Source organism: Doryrhamphus excisus, linkage group LG3 (assembly GCF_037039965.1).
Source record: "Doryrhamphus excisus strain RoL-2023G ecotype Guam linkage group LG3, RoL_Dexc_Guam_v1.1, whole genome shotgun sequence".
In the NCBI taxonomy this organism is placed as follows: Eukaryota; Metazoa; Chordata; class Actinopteri; order Syngnathiformes; family Syngnathidae; genus Doryrhamphus; species Doryrhamphus excisus.
The window spans coordinates 5,268,311-5,285,051 of NC_136359.1; the positions used below are offsets into that span (position 1 = coordinate 5,268,311).

A 16,741-nucleotide genomic window follows, 5' to 3' on the forward strand; every position below is an offset into this window, starting at 1 on the left:
CGGAATGTTAGCAAAGTACCTGGAATGGTGAGCGGATCTTGATGAACTTGCTACCCTCCACAGAGTAAATCTGACACACCAGGAAACGAGTGACTCCCGACTCCCGGTGCATGACACTGTACATTCCCCGTTCCACCTTGATGAGGGGGATCACACAGGTTGACGTGTGGCCGGCTGGAGCTGAGAGAGTGGACGGAATAGAAGCGAGACCAATTGCCTTGCAGGGATTTAACTGTGCTGACTTACTTGGCTGGATGTAGTAGTCCTTTTCGCTTAAGGACGTCATCGCTGAGAACTGGTCGGAGGCCGTTGTGGTTATATAGTCCATCCCGAGCGTGTGGCCATCTTGCAGCTCCACCGTATGGTTGTCGCTCTGCATGTCGATGGGAGAAAACATGTCGCTGTACTGGACAAAGACTGGCAGGCCCAGGCGGTTCTTCACCACAAACGGCGCTTCGTCCTTCTGAAAGATCCCTGCTGTCTCTTTGGCAGCCTCGGCAAACGCCTGCCGGGATACAAAAAGGTGGTTGAAATGTGGGGGGTGGACACGACAAGTTGTTGTTTGTGTTCTCACCGTGCCCAGATTGTTCAGCATGGTCAGTCCACATTTGGAGAGCGTGATGTTGAGTTGGTCCTTACTGCTGATGACAATGACAGTCTTGTAGTCCGGGACATTGTAGTCCACTTCATCTGCATATCTTACACTCTTCAGTGGCTTCTTTTTCATCTGGTTGCAGACAAGTTACTGATACTTATTACTTATATCTGCATGCATTTCCGTTCATGGGTGTGCATAATAAGTACCTTCACGTCCAGTGTCCAGGGTCTGAAACCGTCTCTTGTCTCATCCTCTAAAGGCTCCAGCAGCGGCTCCCACACTCCCATCACCTCATTGTAGTAATGGACCTAATGCAGGATTCAAGTTAGAGCCTGCAGGACTAATGCACTATAGTTGTGGTGTCACCTCTAAATTGAGCACACTGTGCAAGTTGATGAGCGTAGTCCAGTCTGAGACGTTTCCCTGGAAGGAGGACTTTGCCAGAAGCAAGGGGACTGTGCGGTGTCCGACCCCAGCCTCAAGTGTCACGCAAATCGATTTGATGTTCATCTGGAAGGATGAGAAAACTCACTCCTTTGTTTTGTTCTGTACAGTAGGTGGGCATTTTAATCTTACCTGTAACGTCTCCCCCTGTGGAATCAGCGGGGCCTCTGTTTGTGTGTTTGAATCACACTCCTCCTCCAAGAACCACAATTTAAGGTCTTTCCAGTCCCGCTTCAACCACATGTCCACCGGGACAGGACTTTCAAGCTCCTCTGTTGTTTCTGCAGCTGGGGTCAGGGCCGACTGGATGGTTAAGAGTGTTTTGATGATGATGGGAGAAACCTGGATGGACAGTTAAACATGTGTTAGGGTTGCAAAGTGAGGACGCTTTCCATGGGAATTGATGAGAATTCAGGCCCCTCGTTGCGCTTAAAGCTATTCCTACTAAGATTAGTTAAAGCTATTCCTCCTAAGATCAGTTAAAGTTATTCCTACTAAGATTAGTCAAAGCTATTCCTCCTAAGATCAGTCAAAGCTATTCCTCCTAAGATCAGTTAAAGCTATTCCTCCTAAGATCAGTTAAAGCTATTCCTCCTAAGATCAGTTAAAGCTATTCCTCCTAAGATCAGTTAAAGCTATTCCTCCTAAGATTAGTTAAAGCTATTCCTCCTAAGATCAGTTAAAGCTATTCCTCCTAAGATTAGATAAAGCTATTCCTCCTAAGATGAGTCAAAGCTATTCCTCCTAAGATCAGTTAAAGCTATTCCTCCTAAGATCAGTTAAAGCTATTCCTCCTAAGATTAGTTAAAGCTATTCCTCCTAAGATCAGTTAAAGCTATTCCTACTAAGATTAGTGAGTAAACTTTCCCTGCGCGGACGCACAAAATAATTAGCATCCCAATTTACTTCCTATGCTGTCTGCGGGTTTGAAAATCTGTGCGGGCCACATGCGTGACTGTTTTTCCTCATTTTTTTTGTACGTAGCCAGCACATAAACTAATGAATTGAATTGTGAATTATTGACTGATATCAACTACTTTAATTATGTATGGATGCATATATGTATGTATAATTGTCATTGCACAAAAACACAGCAGTGAAATTGCCAACAAAATGCCGTTGCCTGCCTCCCTTATACAGGGTGACCCAAAAAAAAACGGGCCCCAACTCTAATTAGGCCCCGTTTCTTAGTGTTTTGTCTGAATGAAATGAAACTTTGGTCATAACTAGTTTATTATATTCAAAACATCACATCAAAACACTAGGGTCTTTGGCCTTTTTTTCTCCGTACAGCATATGTTCTAGATGGCCTCCATTTAGCTCTGTGCATTTCTTGAGGAGCAGTACGAAGTTGTCCATGACGTTCTTACAGACTGAATTGGTAATGGCTCTCATCTCCTCCCTGATGGCTTTCTTGAGTTCCGCAATGGTTCAGGGTTTCCCTGCGTAGACTCTGTCCTTAAGATAGCCTCAAAGAAAAAAAATCAGGGGGGCTTAGATCCGGGCTATGGGGTGCCCACTCAAAATCAGTCTTGAGACTGATCACTCGGCCTCCGAAGTTCTCTTTCAGCCAATCGCGGGACAGGTTTGAGGTGTGAGAACTTGCTCCGTCTTGCCGGAACCAGACGAGTAGATGGTCTGGAGTTCATTCTTGAAGGTTTTGAGGACCTCCACATACCGCTCCTTGGTGACTGTCACTGCTGCGCCAGATTCTTTGATGAAGATTGGTCCAATAATGTCTCTGGCCAAGATTCCATCATTCCATCACGGAGGAGATGAGAGCCATTACCAATTCAGTCTGTAAGAACGTCATGGACAACTTCGTGCTGCTCCTCAAGAAATGCACGAAGCTAAATGGAGGCCATCTAGAACATATGCTGTAGAACAGAGGAAAAAAAGACCCTAGTATTTTGATGTGAGGTTTTGAATATAATAAACTAGTTATGACCAAGTTTCATTTCATTCAGACAAAACACTAAGAAACGGGGCCTAATTAGAATTGGGGCCCGTTTTTTTGGGTCACCCTTTAATACCAGAGACAAAAGAAGATAAATAATAATAATAAGAACAATAATAATGTGGAGAATAAATAGATGACACCAATTATGAACAACAATGTACAGCGTAAACAGTAAATTGTACAAATAATTTGGAAAAAATAATAATAATTTAAAGTTTTGCATGTGTGTGGGCAGGTAGAGGGGCTTATTTGGCATTCAATAGTCTACTAACCATTAGTACTTAGTATAGTAGATCATGTGAATTTGTAACTTGCATGCTGAAAAAAGTGTGTGCACCCTTGATCTTCATGTACAAGGTACACAATTACTTGTATTTATAAATATATTACACATTTATAAATATATTTTCTGCGTTTCCAGAAGGAGGTAAATTTTTGGGTTATTTCAAAAGTAGCTAACAGGCTGAAAAAGTGTACGCACCCCTGATTTACAGATCATGCAGCTCAAGAAGCACCGACCTTCAGCGTGAGAGCACTGATGGAAAGCTCCATAGCTTGTGGAGACGTTTCAGTCTGACTACTCTGGAAGAAGACCTGGCATGGCTGGAGTACTGTGGTCACGCTGTTCACCCTCTTCTCTCTCAGGAAGGGACATGCCACAACCTAAAACCCATCACAAACTGTGAAACCCACTGCAAAACAGCATGAGAGTGTAAAAATAACATACCTTAAGGTCTTGGATAACGGCAGTCATTTGTGAGCTCTCCGCGTCAACTGTGATGACTACTTCACAATCTGTGGTCATCACCAGAGCCGGGGCGTCGGCGCGCGTCAGGTCGGCGACAAACACGATCTCCGGGTTTCGCATCACGACGTTAATCTCCGTCTTTGACACAGCGGCCGGGGCAGAAGCTGAGAGGAAGATAGCGTGCACTGACTCAGTGGGGGAGGGGGTTTCATTATTATTCTTATTTAGTTTATCATGTTGCATCAGGGAGCTAGGAGACCAGGGTTCAATTCCACCCTCTGGCATCTCTGTGTGGAGTTTGCATGTTCTCCCCGTGCTTGCATGGGTTTTCTCCGGGTACTCCGGTTTCCTCCCACATTCCAAAAACATGCTAGGTTAATTGGCGACTCCAAATTGTCCATAGGTATGAATGTGAGTGTGAATGGTTGTTTGTCTATATGTGCCCTGTGATTGGCTGGCCACCCTACACCAGCGTGTAGCACTCCTGTCATGTAGTAATGCAAAAATATTATCTCATAAGGATCGCCGGCAGTTGAGTAGCTATGCGTTACCATTGCAGTCATATTGTTTAAACTCACTGTTTTCCTTTGCTTGGGCAGATGAGTTGTTCTTATCTCCCGATCCGGCGTTGCCCTTGGCCGGGGGCGTCTGAGCGAAGCCCTCCTTGGTGGCCTGGAGGAAGATGTTGCCCACCGTGAGGAGGAACTCCATACTGGCGCACAGATACACGTCCTGCACCACCGCGTTCAAGGAGATGCCTTCACGGCCCTGCTGGTAGTTGACCTCCGCCATCATCTTCTTTTCTGCACCGGGACGCAGCGCCATCATCCTGAAGTGGACAATGCGCAGGTTAACATGAAAACATAAGGATCGGAATTCAGCACCGCAGGCTGTTTCAATTTATGAATCAAAAGTGTACAGTAATCCCTCGTTTATCGGGGTTCCAGACCCGACCCTGATAAGTGAATTCCGCAAAGCATTTTTACCAAAATATTTTCAACCTGTTTGCAGCCTTCTCAATACAGTTTTTAACATTATTAGAGCCTTACAGACATGAAATATCAGCCCCTGAACACTCTTGTGTCTCTCGCAGAGCTGTGCATGACTGACACCTAGTGAGCAGTGTAGAATACTACGTATCATCACTTTGAATGCGTCTTCTGAGTCCCTTATATTGGTATTTTAGTTCATTTAGGCTTGAACATGCTTAATTTAGGCACAAAATACAGAACAATTGCTTAAATATGTATATTAATGACTAATAATAGGCTGCATTTAACCAGGAAAAAGCATATCTGGGATTATTTGAGAAAAACCATGATGGAGTGAAGCGGTGAAAAGTGGCGAGGGATAACTGTGTAGTGCAGGGGTCCCAAACATGCGGCCCGCGGGCCAAATGTGGCCCGCAGGACACTAGTTTGAGGCCCCCGCCTTGACATGAAAGTTTAATGTTAGTGCGGCCCGCGCAAGTTTGATATGGATGCTGTATGGTATCATGTACCCAGAAAAAATTATTACGTTTGATTAATGTTCATGTTAAAGGTTAAATAACTGTTAATAGTTATCCTCCCTATCCGTGTGGAAGTGGTAAGTTTTTGGCTATTTAAGTTTAAAGGAAATAACTTGAAGGCTACCGTTTAGGTCGCTAGCTCTCTAGTTTGCGAGTTAGCATGTGTCTCAAGACCCTGCAGTTGCGCAATATGTTGTAAATAAAAAGAGTATAAATGTGACTATAGTCGTGTTTTGTCATGTCTACAGGGCTCTAATAATGCTTTGTTCATTTTAATCTGAAAAAAATAATTTGTCTACCCACCAATTATATGTGGTTTCTTACGTTTTTATTATTTGTCGTTTTATTATTATATTTATTTATTCTGATTGATTGATTTTCTTTATTCTTGATTTGTTTATTTATTTTTCATCATATTTTGTGCAAAAATTAATAATAAAAATTAAGATATTTGAGAACAGTGGAATTTTTTATCAGAGCTTTTCTTGTAGAAAATTGGAACCAAAGCACTGAAAAAGTTTGTATATTTTTCTGTTTTTAATAAATGCGTTTTTTGTTTTTTTTTGGAAAACCTGATGCTGCCCAGCCTTGCCCAGACCCTAGCTCCAGTGGCCCCCAGGTCAATTGAGTTTGAGACCCCTGGTGTAGTGATATACTGGCGCATGTGTAGCACCTTGAGCAGACTGTGTTGCTGTGTGGCCTCTTGTCATCTAGAAGGCAGGTAGAAAGTCGGACCGAGGCCTTCATGGCGCTGTCAGAGAACATGGTGACGGAGGTAGAGATGGTGCCCAGGGTGAACTCGCCCAGCTTTAGCTGATCATCATGTGGGTCCAAAAACTGAATCTAAAGAACATGAACATGACTCTTTTTGCAATGCCATTTAGGTGCTGACACATTGTGTTGGATAGTGTTTTCTAACTGAACCGGATTACCTGGTTGCCGTTGGGCTGGTACAAGACCAGAGACATGGAGTCAAACTTGAAGTCGAATTTCATGGTGGTCTTCAGCCTGACGTTTTTGGGACCTTCCACCACAGCTGCAGTCACCACTTTGTTGCCTGACATCACAACATCGGCACAAAATGTTTATTGTTGTTTGACTTTCATACTTAGCGGCTAAACAAATCTATCTGCTAAAAAGGTCCAGTATTCAAATATTTATCACCAATTTGAAAAATCTAGTCTTGATACTGGAATTTAGGCAGTAAAAAAGTGCTTTTCGTAAAGTACTACCTTTTAGCTGGTCTTGGTCATATACAGTATTAGGCCTCGACTTACTACTGGCTCCTCCGGTGTTTCCTGAAGTGTTGTTGGGCTTGTTGGGTCCGATGTCGTCAGCAGGAGCAGGTGGCGATGCGGGGGAAGCAATGTCAGACTTCTCCGTGAGATTTTCACAGAGAGTCCTCAGGGTAACTGTCATGTCACCCTGGCTGAGATTCAACTGTTGGGAGAAGACAAAGAGAAGATGGAAAAGTATAAGTCATGCACGAGGAGGAAGGGATGGGACTCTCAGATCTGAAAGATTACAGAAGACAGTTACTATGGCAGTGATTTTCAACCTTTTTTGAGCCACGGCACGTGTTTTACATTGGAAAAATCTTGTGGCACACCACTAATCAAAAATGTTACAAAATGTCACCACGACCTCACACGTGCATCAATAAGTCTATCGGAGGAACAAGGTAGGTGTTGCCACACGGACCAATATTACATTGCTCTGCCAGTCTTTACACCACAGACACTCCACAGTAGCCACGTTTTTACATGACCACTTTTTCTCTTTCCGAATGACCTTTCGGGAAACAATGGTATCCATAGAGAGGAATATTCCAATCTCTTGTCTACATGCACCGTGAAAATCAAACAGAATAGTCAATAGGGCATGCCCAGTAAAACATAAACATCAACATCACGTGATACCGACTTCCCCAAGTTTTTCTTTCACTTGTTGGAATAACTCCGTATTGACAGTTTTTCGTCTGTCCAGTCTTGAAGTTTAGTTTGAATCAAAAACAAACTTTGCTTAGTCCAGTGCCGATTGCTGGCCTCCATTTTTAAAACTGAAGAACGTCTGGATCTGCGTGTTATTATGTCTTATCTGAGCATGAAAGAACGCACCCGTTCAATTCTTTCCGTTTGAGCAAATAAATCAAATGCAATTGGAATATTTGGGTCCATGTACACTATTGACATAATATTTGCAAATGATGATTAATAAATGTTAATTATAAAAAGTGATATTGGATAATTCCTCACGGCACACCTGACGGTTTCTCAAGGTACACTAGTGTGCCGCGGCACAGTGGTTGAAAATCACTGTACTATGGTACCGATTATGTCATTGTATGGTCATATCACCTCATACTTCCGTACGTGAAAAAACAAAAAAACAAAAAAAAAACATAAACTGTGTTAGGAAAGCAGGACGTGAACAAATGTAACAGTTACTGATTGTAAAAGTACCAGATGGAGGGGTAGGATTTAATAGGCTTTGCTTCTTCCTACTCCTTTTGGACATGTGGAACTGGGAACTGATTATGGGATGCACTCAATTGGAACCTGATGCATGTTCAAATGAAATTAAACCATTACCATTACCATTATCATCACAAGGCTCAATTGAGATATTGCGTATGTTGCTGTAAACCAAATTATATTGCAAATCAAAACAGGAACGCGCAAAGTGGTATTGGAGATTATGAGCTACACAAACGGAACAAATTACATGTGTCAAATGTGAGATGGGACGGTTTATATATATATATATATATAGCACTTTTTTCCCCATTTATTTTTTGGAAATGTGACAAGAGAATGTTAATGGAAATACTAGAATATAATATCCCTGACTCTTGCACTGTTCTATATCTGGGGTAACCTACTGTATGAGAAGAGACTATACAAGCAAATGATAGGTATCTGCGGCAAATAAAAAAGCCAAAATGCGGAAAGGAGGACACCCCATACAGTATGATAAAAATGCCATAATGAGGAAATGGGGAAAGGAGGACACCCCTACACTATCAATGGACTGCGATGGCAGATTAAATCATAAAAGGTAAAGCTGATGCATCACATCCCAATGGATGACATGGACAATATTTACACCCAATCAGCAACAGAAAGACTGAAATTGAAATACTTGTTTTGCGTTTGTATTTGACAAAAAAAAATGTCCCAGAAAAATTGAAATGACCAAAAAAAAAAAAAAGCCATGCGCGTAGTATCACTTACATTCAAGGGCATAAGGTGAGCTGCGATGGCGATGTCGGGGATCTTGTTGTACCAGTTGGAAGAAAGATTTCTCTGAATTTTCAGGCTCAGGGAGACTGGCTTCAACAACTGGCTTTCACCCTGGAAGTCTCCATTTAGGAATGTGGATCTGTATGTACAGCACGAGCACATCAGCTCCGATTAGGGTTTGATGCTGCAGATTCCGTTACCAATCATTCATGTGTGAAATCGATACAGATGCCAATCACATCGATTAAATGTACGTTTTTAAAATGTATTTATAATAAGTGGTATTAGCCTGGGGCGGGTGTGTAAGGGGGAAATGTTTGGACAATTCCAATGTCCCCTGACTGCCGGGGGCCCAAAAGATGGGTAATTATTGAACAACAAAATGTAATGTGATGTTTCTTTTTCATCCATCCATCCATTTTCCTCCGCTTATCCGGGTCCGGGTCGCGGGGGCAGCAGTCTTAGTAGGGAAGCCCAGACTTCCCGGTCCCCGGCCACCTCCTCCAGCTCCAGCTCCAGCTGTGAGACATAGTCCCTCCAGCATATCCTAGGTCTGCCCCGGGGCCTTTTCCCGGCTGGGCATGCCCGGAACACCTCATCAGGGAGGCGTCCGGGAGGCATCCGGACTAGATGCCCGAGCCACCTCAACTGACTCCTCTCGATGTAGAAGCGGCTCTACTCTGAGTGCCTCCCGGATGGCTGAGCTCCTCACCCTTTTTTTTTCATGGGTCCCAGAATTCCTGGTTGCACCCCTTCTATCAGCTAAATGATATTAAAAAAGGAACCATAAAATCACCTTCATTTGTACCAGTGCTTCTCAAATATTGCCGCTCATGCTCATACAGTCAAGTGTTGGCAACATTAGCTGGCGTTTGACTGATAATAACATCGTGAGCCTAGACAACTCACCATACTCAGTCAAATGTTTTCTTCAAACGCCATATAAGCTTTTTAACATCCTGAGAGATACATTTGGCAAAATTGATATCACTCTCACAAACGACGGGGAGGTTCCACGATTGTTTTGAATGTGCCACGCCTGTGCAGTGTGAAGGAAAGCAGGTGGGAGACACTCGATGCACGATGCAATAGCACGATGCAATAGCACGATGCAATAGCACGATGCAATAGCACGATGCAATAGCACGATGCAATAGCACGATGCAATAGCACGATGCAATAGCACGATGCAATAGCACGATGCAACAGCACGATGCAATAGCACGATGCAATAGCACGATGCAATAGCACGATGCAATAGCACGATGCAATAGCACGATGCAATAGCACGATGCAATAGCACGATGCAATAGCACGATGCAATAGCACGATGCAATAGCACGATGCAATAGCACGATGCAATAGCACGATGCAATAGCACGATGCAATAGCACGATGCAATAGCACGATGCAATAGCACGATGCAATAGCACGATGCAATAGCACGATGCAATAGCACGATGCAATAGCACGATGCAATAGCACGATGCAATAGCACGATGCAATAGCACGATGCAATAGCACGATGCAATAGCACGATGCAATAGCACGATGCAATAGCACGATGCAATAGCACGATGCAATAGCACGATGCAATAGCACGAGCCAGAGGTGATCGGTGCTGATTGGCATCTATCTGCATATTCACGTGCTTTGTCAGATTCTGATCGATCGGAGCGTCCCTAATCATTTTCGAATGCACACACAGCACAAATCACAATCATTTTGTCTTTGCAAAGCCGAAAAAAAAAGGTTGCCTAACCTGTAAATCTTGAGATCAGTCAGCTTGACTTCAATGATGTCCACCACAGGCGGGACATTGACTTTACTTTTATAAGGCTGCATGGCAAAGTGGTTCTTCACAGACAGGACGCCCAGGTCGGCCACAAGGACGTTGTTGGACGAGGAGGACTGGGGGAGGAAGATGATAGGCGCATTCAAGCGAACGTTGAGAGAGATCCTCGTGCTCCGCCCTGACAGCTCCTTTACACCCGATGCCGCCTTCTCAGCCGCTTGGTGGGTCGCCTCGGCCACGGCCTCTTTAGCCTCCTGGAAGTTGTTTATGAACGCCTGCACAAGAAACGAGTCAAAGTTTAAGTTACCGCAGACTTAACAAAAACTTCAATTGAGTTCTTCAATCTCACCAGTATGGAGGAGAGAAACTTGTTGAGAAAGATGACCTTGATGCACCCCACAGTCAGCGTGATGGAGGTGTCAACTTGAGACATGTCCATGTAGGCATTCCCCTCTGTTGCACTTGTATAGTTGACCATCTGGAAGGAAAACACCTCCCTGTCTGCTATGGACACAGCCTTGGAACATAACCAGAAAATGTCAACAAGAATATATACTCTACTTGTGGTTATATTCAATTGTGGTTTTGGTCGTACCTTCTTATATAGAGCATTTTCATCACAGTCAAAGATCGTAATGTTCTTCAGGTTGGCCACGATCTTCGTATCTTTCTTCCTCATTAGAACCTCAGAAACAAGACCTGGACAGTTGGAAAAAGACCATGAGACATACGAACTTATCACATACTACAGTATTAATTGTCCCTGTACCCTAGAAACCGCCCATGAATGATACGGGAAAAAGGCCGAAATGATACTGTGTCAAAGCCCAGGGCAGTGATACTGATAAAATATAGAGTTTAACCATGTCCAGTATCAGCCCCCGTAGCTGTCCACTCAGAGCGCGCTGCTCTGGTATCGTGCCCGTGAAACAACCAATCAGAGAACAGTACTCGAGTGCTTAGTGCCTAGTGCTTCTCCAGTCACCAAAAAACCCAAACTTGATTAATGGAACTTTAATTGGCCTGATACCAGACAAACCATGTGATGATCTTATTATCACATACTATTTAATCATGAGCTTATTATCACGTACTATTTAATCAAAAGACCATTTTGTTTCCAGAAAATGTTCAGTTTATTACATGTATTATATCTAAACAGTGTAAACACAATAATTGCAAAAATATTTCAACAATAATATTTTATCAACAGTCTTATCTTAACAATGTCTGTGCTCCTCATTAATGGTGATAAAACGTTCCATTTCTAATATTCTGTTCAGACGGCAGCAAAACAAACGCTGTGTGTTCACGCTCGTGCGCTGTTCTCTGATTGGTTGTTTCACGGGCACGATACCAGAGCAGCGCGCTCTGAGTGGACAGCTACGGGGGCTGATACTGGACATGGTTAAACTCTATATTTTATCAGTATCACTGCCCTGGTCTTTGACACAGTATCATTTCGGCCTTTTTCCCGTATCATTCATGGGCGGTTTCTAGGGTACAGGGACAATTAATACTGTAGTATGTGATAATATGGGGGAATGCATAAAGTTTAGATGACTTTAATGAGTGCTAATGTAAATATGTTCAGTGCACCTCTCACTTTGTATTTTCAATTTGATGTTGTTCCTGTCTTAGGTTTTACACAATACATAATAAATAAGATCCATTAGATCGCTGTAATGTCCGTATGTTTTATCGATGTGTTGACAATCTTTCCCAGGGACAGCGTAGTACTGTCAGCCGGTTGCTAGTCTTGCAATAGCCGGCGCTTGTCTCTACAAATCAATAAATGTAAAGATTTGCGACTGATTCTTATCGATCCACGATGCAGCCTTTCGGATATCCAGTCATAACGGTTTATAGTTCACAACCCCAGTACTACTGGTTATTTAAAATAAAGTACTCCCTAGTTTATCGCGGTTAATTATTTACGGACCTGACCATCAGAAGTGGATTCCTTATTCATAAATGCAATATTTTCATAGCATAGAAAACATGTTTACAACCTTTTAAATACATTGTTTAACATTAGAGCCCTCTATATATAAAATAACACCCCTATATCACTCTTACACAGATTGTTAACATAATATGCATGTTTTTGGAATGTGGGGGAAACAATAGTACCCGGAGAAAACTCACGCACGCACAGGGAGAACATGCAAACTCCACACAGAGATGCCCGAGGGTGGAATCAAACTTGGGTGTGGTTTGCGCGCTAATAAGACATATTAGAGATAAGGCATAGGCTGACATGTTGCTTGTTGTTTTCTGGATGCGTCTTCTCAAGGCCTTATATTTGTATTTGTAGTTTCGTTAATTAATTCATTTTTATTTTTGAAAATGCAATATTTAGGCAAGGAATACATAAGATTTGGTTCATTCATTCATTCATTTTCTACTGCTTTTCCTCACGAGGGTCGCAGGGGGTGCTGGAGCCTATCCCAGCTGTCTTCGGGCGAGAGGCGGGGTACACCCTGGACTGGTCGCCAGCCAATCACAGGGCACATATAGACAAACAACCATTCACACTCACATTCATACCTTTTTTTACAATTTGGAGTCGCCAATTAACCTAGCATGTTTTTGGAATGTGGGAGGAAACCGGAGTACCCGGAGAAAACCCACGCATGCACGGGGAGAACTCCACACAGAGACGGCCGAGGGTGGAATTGAACCGTGGTCTCCTAGCTGTGAGGTCTGCGCGCTAACCACTAGACCACCATGCTAAAATTTGGTTAAATCTTATTATTATTTTGTACTAATAATAAGCCCGAGTTGACCGCGAAACAGCAATAATTTTGGAAAACCTGCGATAAGGTGAAGGTGCGAAGAGGCTAGGGACTACTTTAATACCTTCAATGCAGATCTCGGAGATCCTGGCTTTCTCTCCTCGAATGAAAACCTTCAAACTACGGAGATCAGCTCTGACGTGCAGATTGGTTATGGCTGCAGTCTTTGGATTCTTCGTTGCTAGGAGAGCAAAAACAACAAAAGGTTCTTAAAAACAAGACTGTAAAGCTGATTATTATATTACTGATGATTAATATTATTATGGAAATGTTTAAGAGAAGTATATGGACATAATACTTTTTCTCTTGGAGACAGCAGATCCCTCCTTCTTCTCATCCTCATGCTCCTCAATGTCATTGTCCTGGATGGTGGGGAGCTCTTCCTGCTTTTCCTCCTTCTTAGTGGACGGGGGGACTAAGTTGTTGAGGAAGTTCATAGTGTTGAGGAGCACTTCCGTGTGGAGATGAACATCCAAGGATGAGAAGGTCACCTGAAGGTGCATGGAATGTAAGCGTTTGTCAAAAATAAAGCTGAGTCACAAATGGCCTCACCTTGAGGAGCTGCTCTGTGTTGTTGTGTAAGGACTTGAACTCGGGACCAGTCTTGTCAGCCTAAGAAAACAATCGGTTAGCATGAAGGGCTATTTCTAAACAACCACATTGTATCTGGAACAAATGGAATATGTACTTTAATATACTCCAGGGTCAGCATGTCAACCTCTGTGTTGTCCAAAGTAGTGAGCAGCTGGACCGCCCTTTGTTCAGAATCTACACCAGAAGACATGGAACATGCAAGGTAAAACTGCGATCAAGAAGCTTTTTTATCACACAAACAAACAAACCACCAAATACCTACCCATGTACTCCGGACATTTCAGGCAGATCTCCTTGAGGTAAGTGAAGGACGTCATGTCAAAGGTTCGCACTTTCAGCTCGGTGCCCAGACCCTCCACGTCCAAGTGGAGCACCGTGATCTCGTCCAGCCCAGACAAGCGACACAACTGGATAGAAAACTACCAAAAAAAATACCATTGATGTAAGCAAAAGTGAAGACAAAGTAAATACTTATATTAAATATTGTGTTGTGTGGTTGAATATGGTCACATACTAGTAAAAAAAAAAGGCAATTAATTTAGCATTTCCAAGCATTTTTGGTTTCTTTCTGCTTTTTTCCTGATGGCTAAATGAACAAAATTAGTATCGGTAATGTCTACTGGGTAATATGAGCGTAAAGGTGACTATAGGGGTGTTATTTCATGTCTACCTGTCTCTAATAATGGTAAAAAAAACACATTTACAAGGTTGTCTATAGGTTTCAAAGCTATAAAAAGATTTCAATTATTAATATTATATTACACTGGCAAAAAATATAGCAGGTTTTTTTTTCAATTTCCTACTGTTTCAACTTTTATAAATTCTCTTCCTGTAATTGTAACATTATTCCCATAATATTTTGACATTACTCTCAAAATTGTGAATTGCTTCACAAATTACAAAATATTCATTGTTTTGTTTTTCTCCTTTTATGATATTTTTCTTCAATATTACAAGTTTATGCTACTAAAATTATGTTATTTTTACTCATAATATTACACCAGGGGTGGGCAAACTACGGCCCGGGGGCCACATGCGGCCCACTAAGCGATTGAATCCGGCCCGCCTGTTGCTTTTTAAGTATTTCAAATTTTAACATACAATCTCGCAACATAACTTGCAAGTCGGACGTCTTATTTAGTAAAAAAAAACAAAAAAATTACAAATTAAATGAAAATAAATAACAAGAAAAAAAATATATATTAAACAATATATATATATAAATAAATGTATGATATATTAAATGACTGATGTTTAAAGTGCTCCTGAAAAAGTTTTACAGATAAAATTCGACCAAAAAAATCTAGAAAAATTGTAAGTATAAAATAGTGTGTATGTTAAATATATGTTATGGCCCCCCCGGACAATTTTGTTAACTCAATGCGGCCCACCAGTCAAAATATTTGCCCACCCCTGTATTACACCTTTTTTCTCTTAATATTTTGACTTTATTCTTGTAAAATTGCTGTGGATGTTTTCATTTTTGCTGCTGTTGTTTTTGTACATTTTCTTGTTCGAATTCTATTTCTAGAATGTGCCCCAATGCCAACAAAAACAAACAGTATTTCGAATGATTGATTCAAAGCTTTTCTTCCACCATTGTTCTTTTTTTTGGGGGCATTTATTGTTTTTGTGATGCCACCTCAGAAAGATACGAATGACTATACGTAGAGTCTGAAATTTCTGTTTGTCATAGTTGTTATGAGCAAAATATTTTCTAAATGCAAACATCGATTGGATAATGTGTACAATGTGTAAAATGTGAACATACAGAACATACTGATGCACTTGCTCAAAAATGACCATGAATTATTAATGAGCTGCTTAAGCACCGAGGATATTCAACATGAAGACATTAAGTATTAATACGTGGAAACCACAAAGTATGTCTGTCAACATTTCCGCTCACCTCGCTGATTTCAAACGTCAGGGCGAAGTTGGTCATGTTCTTCTGCCGCTCTTCCTGTGCCAGACTCTTTTTTCTGTGGAGGTCGCCGTAGCGTAGAGGCATGGGACTGTCGGGAAAGAACTGCTGCCCCGTGATGGGAGAGCTGGGGGCATCATAGAACAAGTCCTCTTCAGACCCTGAGGAGACAAAACGAGTTATCGTGTGTGTGGATGAGAGGACAGAGGATGTCCAGTAGACCAGTGATTTTCAACCTTTTTTGAGCCACGGCACGTTTTTTTACATTGGAAAAATCTTGTGGCACACCACTAACCAAAAATGTTACAAAATGTCACCACGACCTCAAATGTGCATCAATAAATCTATCGGAGGAACAAAGTAGGTGTTGCCACACGGACCAATATTACATTGCTCTGCCAGTCTTTACACCACAGACACTCCACAGTAGCCACGTTTTTACATGACCACTTTTTCTCTTTCCGAATGACCTTTCGGGAAACAATGGTATCCATAGAAAGGAATATTCCAATCTCTTGTCTACATGCGCCGTGAAAATCAAACAGAATAGTCAATAGGGCATGCCCAGTAAAACGTAAACATCAACATCACATGATACCAACTTCGGCGAGTTATTCTTTCACTTGTTGGAATAACTCCGTATTGACAGTTTTTCGTCTGTCCAGTCTTGAAATTTAGTTTGAATCCAAAACAAACTTTGCTTAGTCCAGTGCCGATTGCTGGCCTCCATTTTTAAAAGTGAAGAACGTCTGGATCTGCGTGTTACGTCATATCTGAGCATGCGCTGAAAGAACGCACCCGGGATAAATTTAAACAGGAAAAGATCAAATTCAATCTTGCTAATATTTTATAATTAAACTCAAAACATGTTTTATATAGATATATATTTTCTTTTTTAATAAAACTGCACTTGTGAATGGCGTATAGAAGGGTTTAGATTCTGTTCCACAGATGGCGCTAATGCACACAAAAGCTGCTTGCCAACCGCCAATAAACAACAGAAGAAGAAAAACACCATAAAGAAGAACGCACCCTGATACCTCAATCGGATTGGTTAAAGGAATATTCCATCCCTGTTCAATTCTTTCCGTTTGAGCAAATAAACCAAATGCAATTGGAATATTTGGG

At 42.0% G+C, this 16,741-nt stretch overlaps 1 protein-coding gene across 4 annotated transcripts in view; it reads right to left on the bottom strand.

Moving 5' to 3' along the window:
• Nucleotides 1-16,741, bottom strand: part of vps13a (vacuolar protein sorting 13 homolog A) — a 59,868-nt gene that overhangs the window by 29,586 nt on the left and 13,541 nt on the right. For 3 of the 4 annotated variants that reach the window (XM_078789503.1, XM_078789505.1, XM_078789506.1), the window contains exons 25-46: nucleotides 15,599-15,774; nucleotides 13,952-14,108; nucleotides 13,784-13,863; nucleotides 13,648-13,707; nucleotides 13,394-13,586; nucleotides 13,160-13,276; nucleotides 10,893-10,996; nucleotides 10,647-10,814; nucleotides 10,265-10,572; nucleotides 8,494-8,641; nucleotides 6,538-6,700; nucleotides 6,193-6,317; nucleotides 5,934-6,103; nucleotides 4,329-4,579; nucleotides 3,730-3,914; nucleotides 3,522-3,665; nucleotides 1,175-1,384; nucleotides 965-1,108; nucleotides 805-906; nucleotides 575-727; nucleotides 247-505; nucleotides 20-180 (exon numbers count right to left, since the gene is read on the bottom strand). In XM_078789503.1, coding sequence (XP_078645629.1) covers nucleotides 20-180; nucleotides 247-505; nucleotides 575-727; nucleotides 805-906; nucleotides 965-1,108; nucleotides 1,175-1,384; nucleotides 3,522-3,665; nucleotides 3,730-3,914; nucleotides 4,329-4,579; nucleotides 5,934-6,103; nucleotides 6,193-6,317; nucleotides 6,538-6,700; nucleotides 8,494-8,641; nucleotides 10,265-10,572; nucleotides 10,647-10,814; nucleotides 10,893-10,996; nucleotides 13,160-13,276; nucleotides 13,394-13,586; nucleotides 13,648-13,707; nucleotides 13,784-13,863; nucleotides 13,952-14,108; nucleotides 15,599-15,774 — 3,578 coding nt within the window. Of the gene's footprint in view, nucleotides 1-19; nucleotides 506-574; nucleotides 728-804; nucleotides 907-964; nucleotides 1,109-1,174; nucleotides 1,385-3,521; nucleotides 3,666-3,729; nucleotides 3,915-4,328; nucleotides 4,580-5,933; nucleotides 6,104-6,192; nucleotides 6,318-6,537; nucleotides 6,701-8,493; nucleotides 8,642-10,264; nucleotides 10,573-10,646; nucleotides 10,815-10,892; nucleotides 10,997-13,159; nucleotides 13,277-13,393; nucleotides 13,587-13,647; nucleotides 13,708-13,783; nucleotides 13,864-13,951; nucleotides 14,109-15,598; nucleotides 15,775-16,741 lie in introns of all 4 variants that reach the window. The other variant, XM_078789504.1, reaches the window with a different exon arrangement.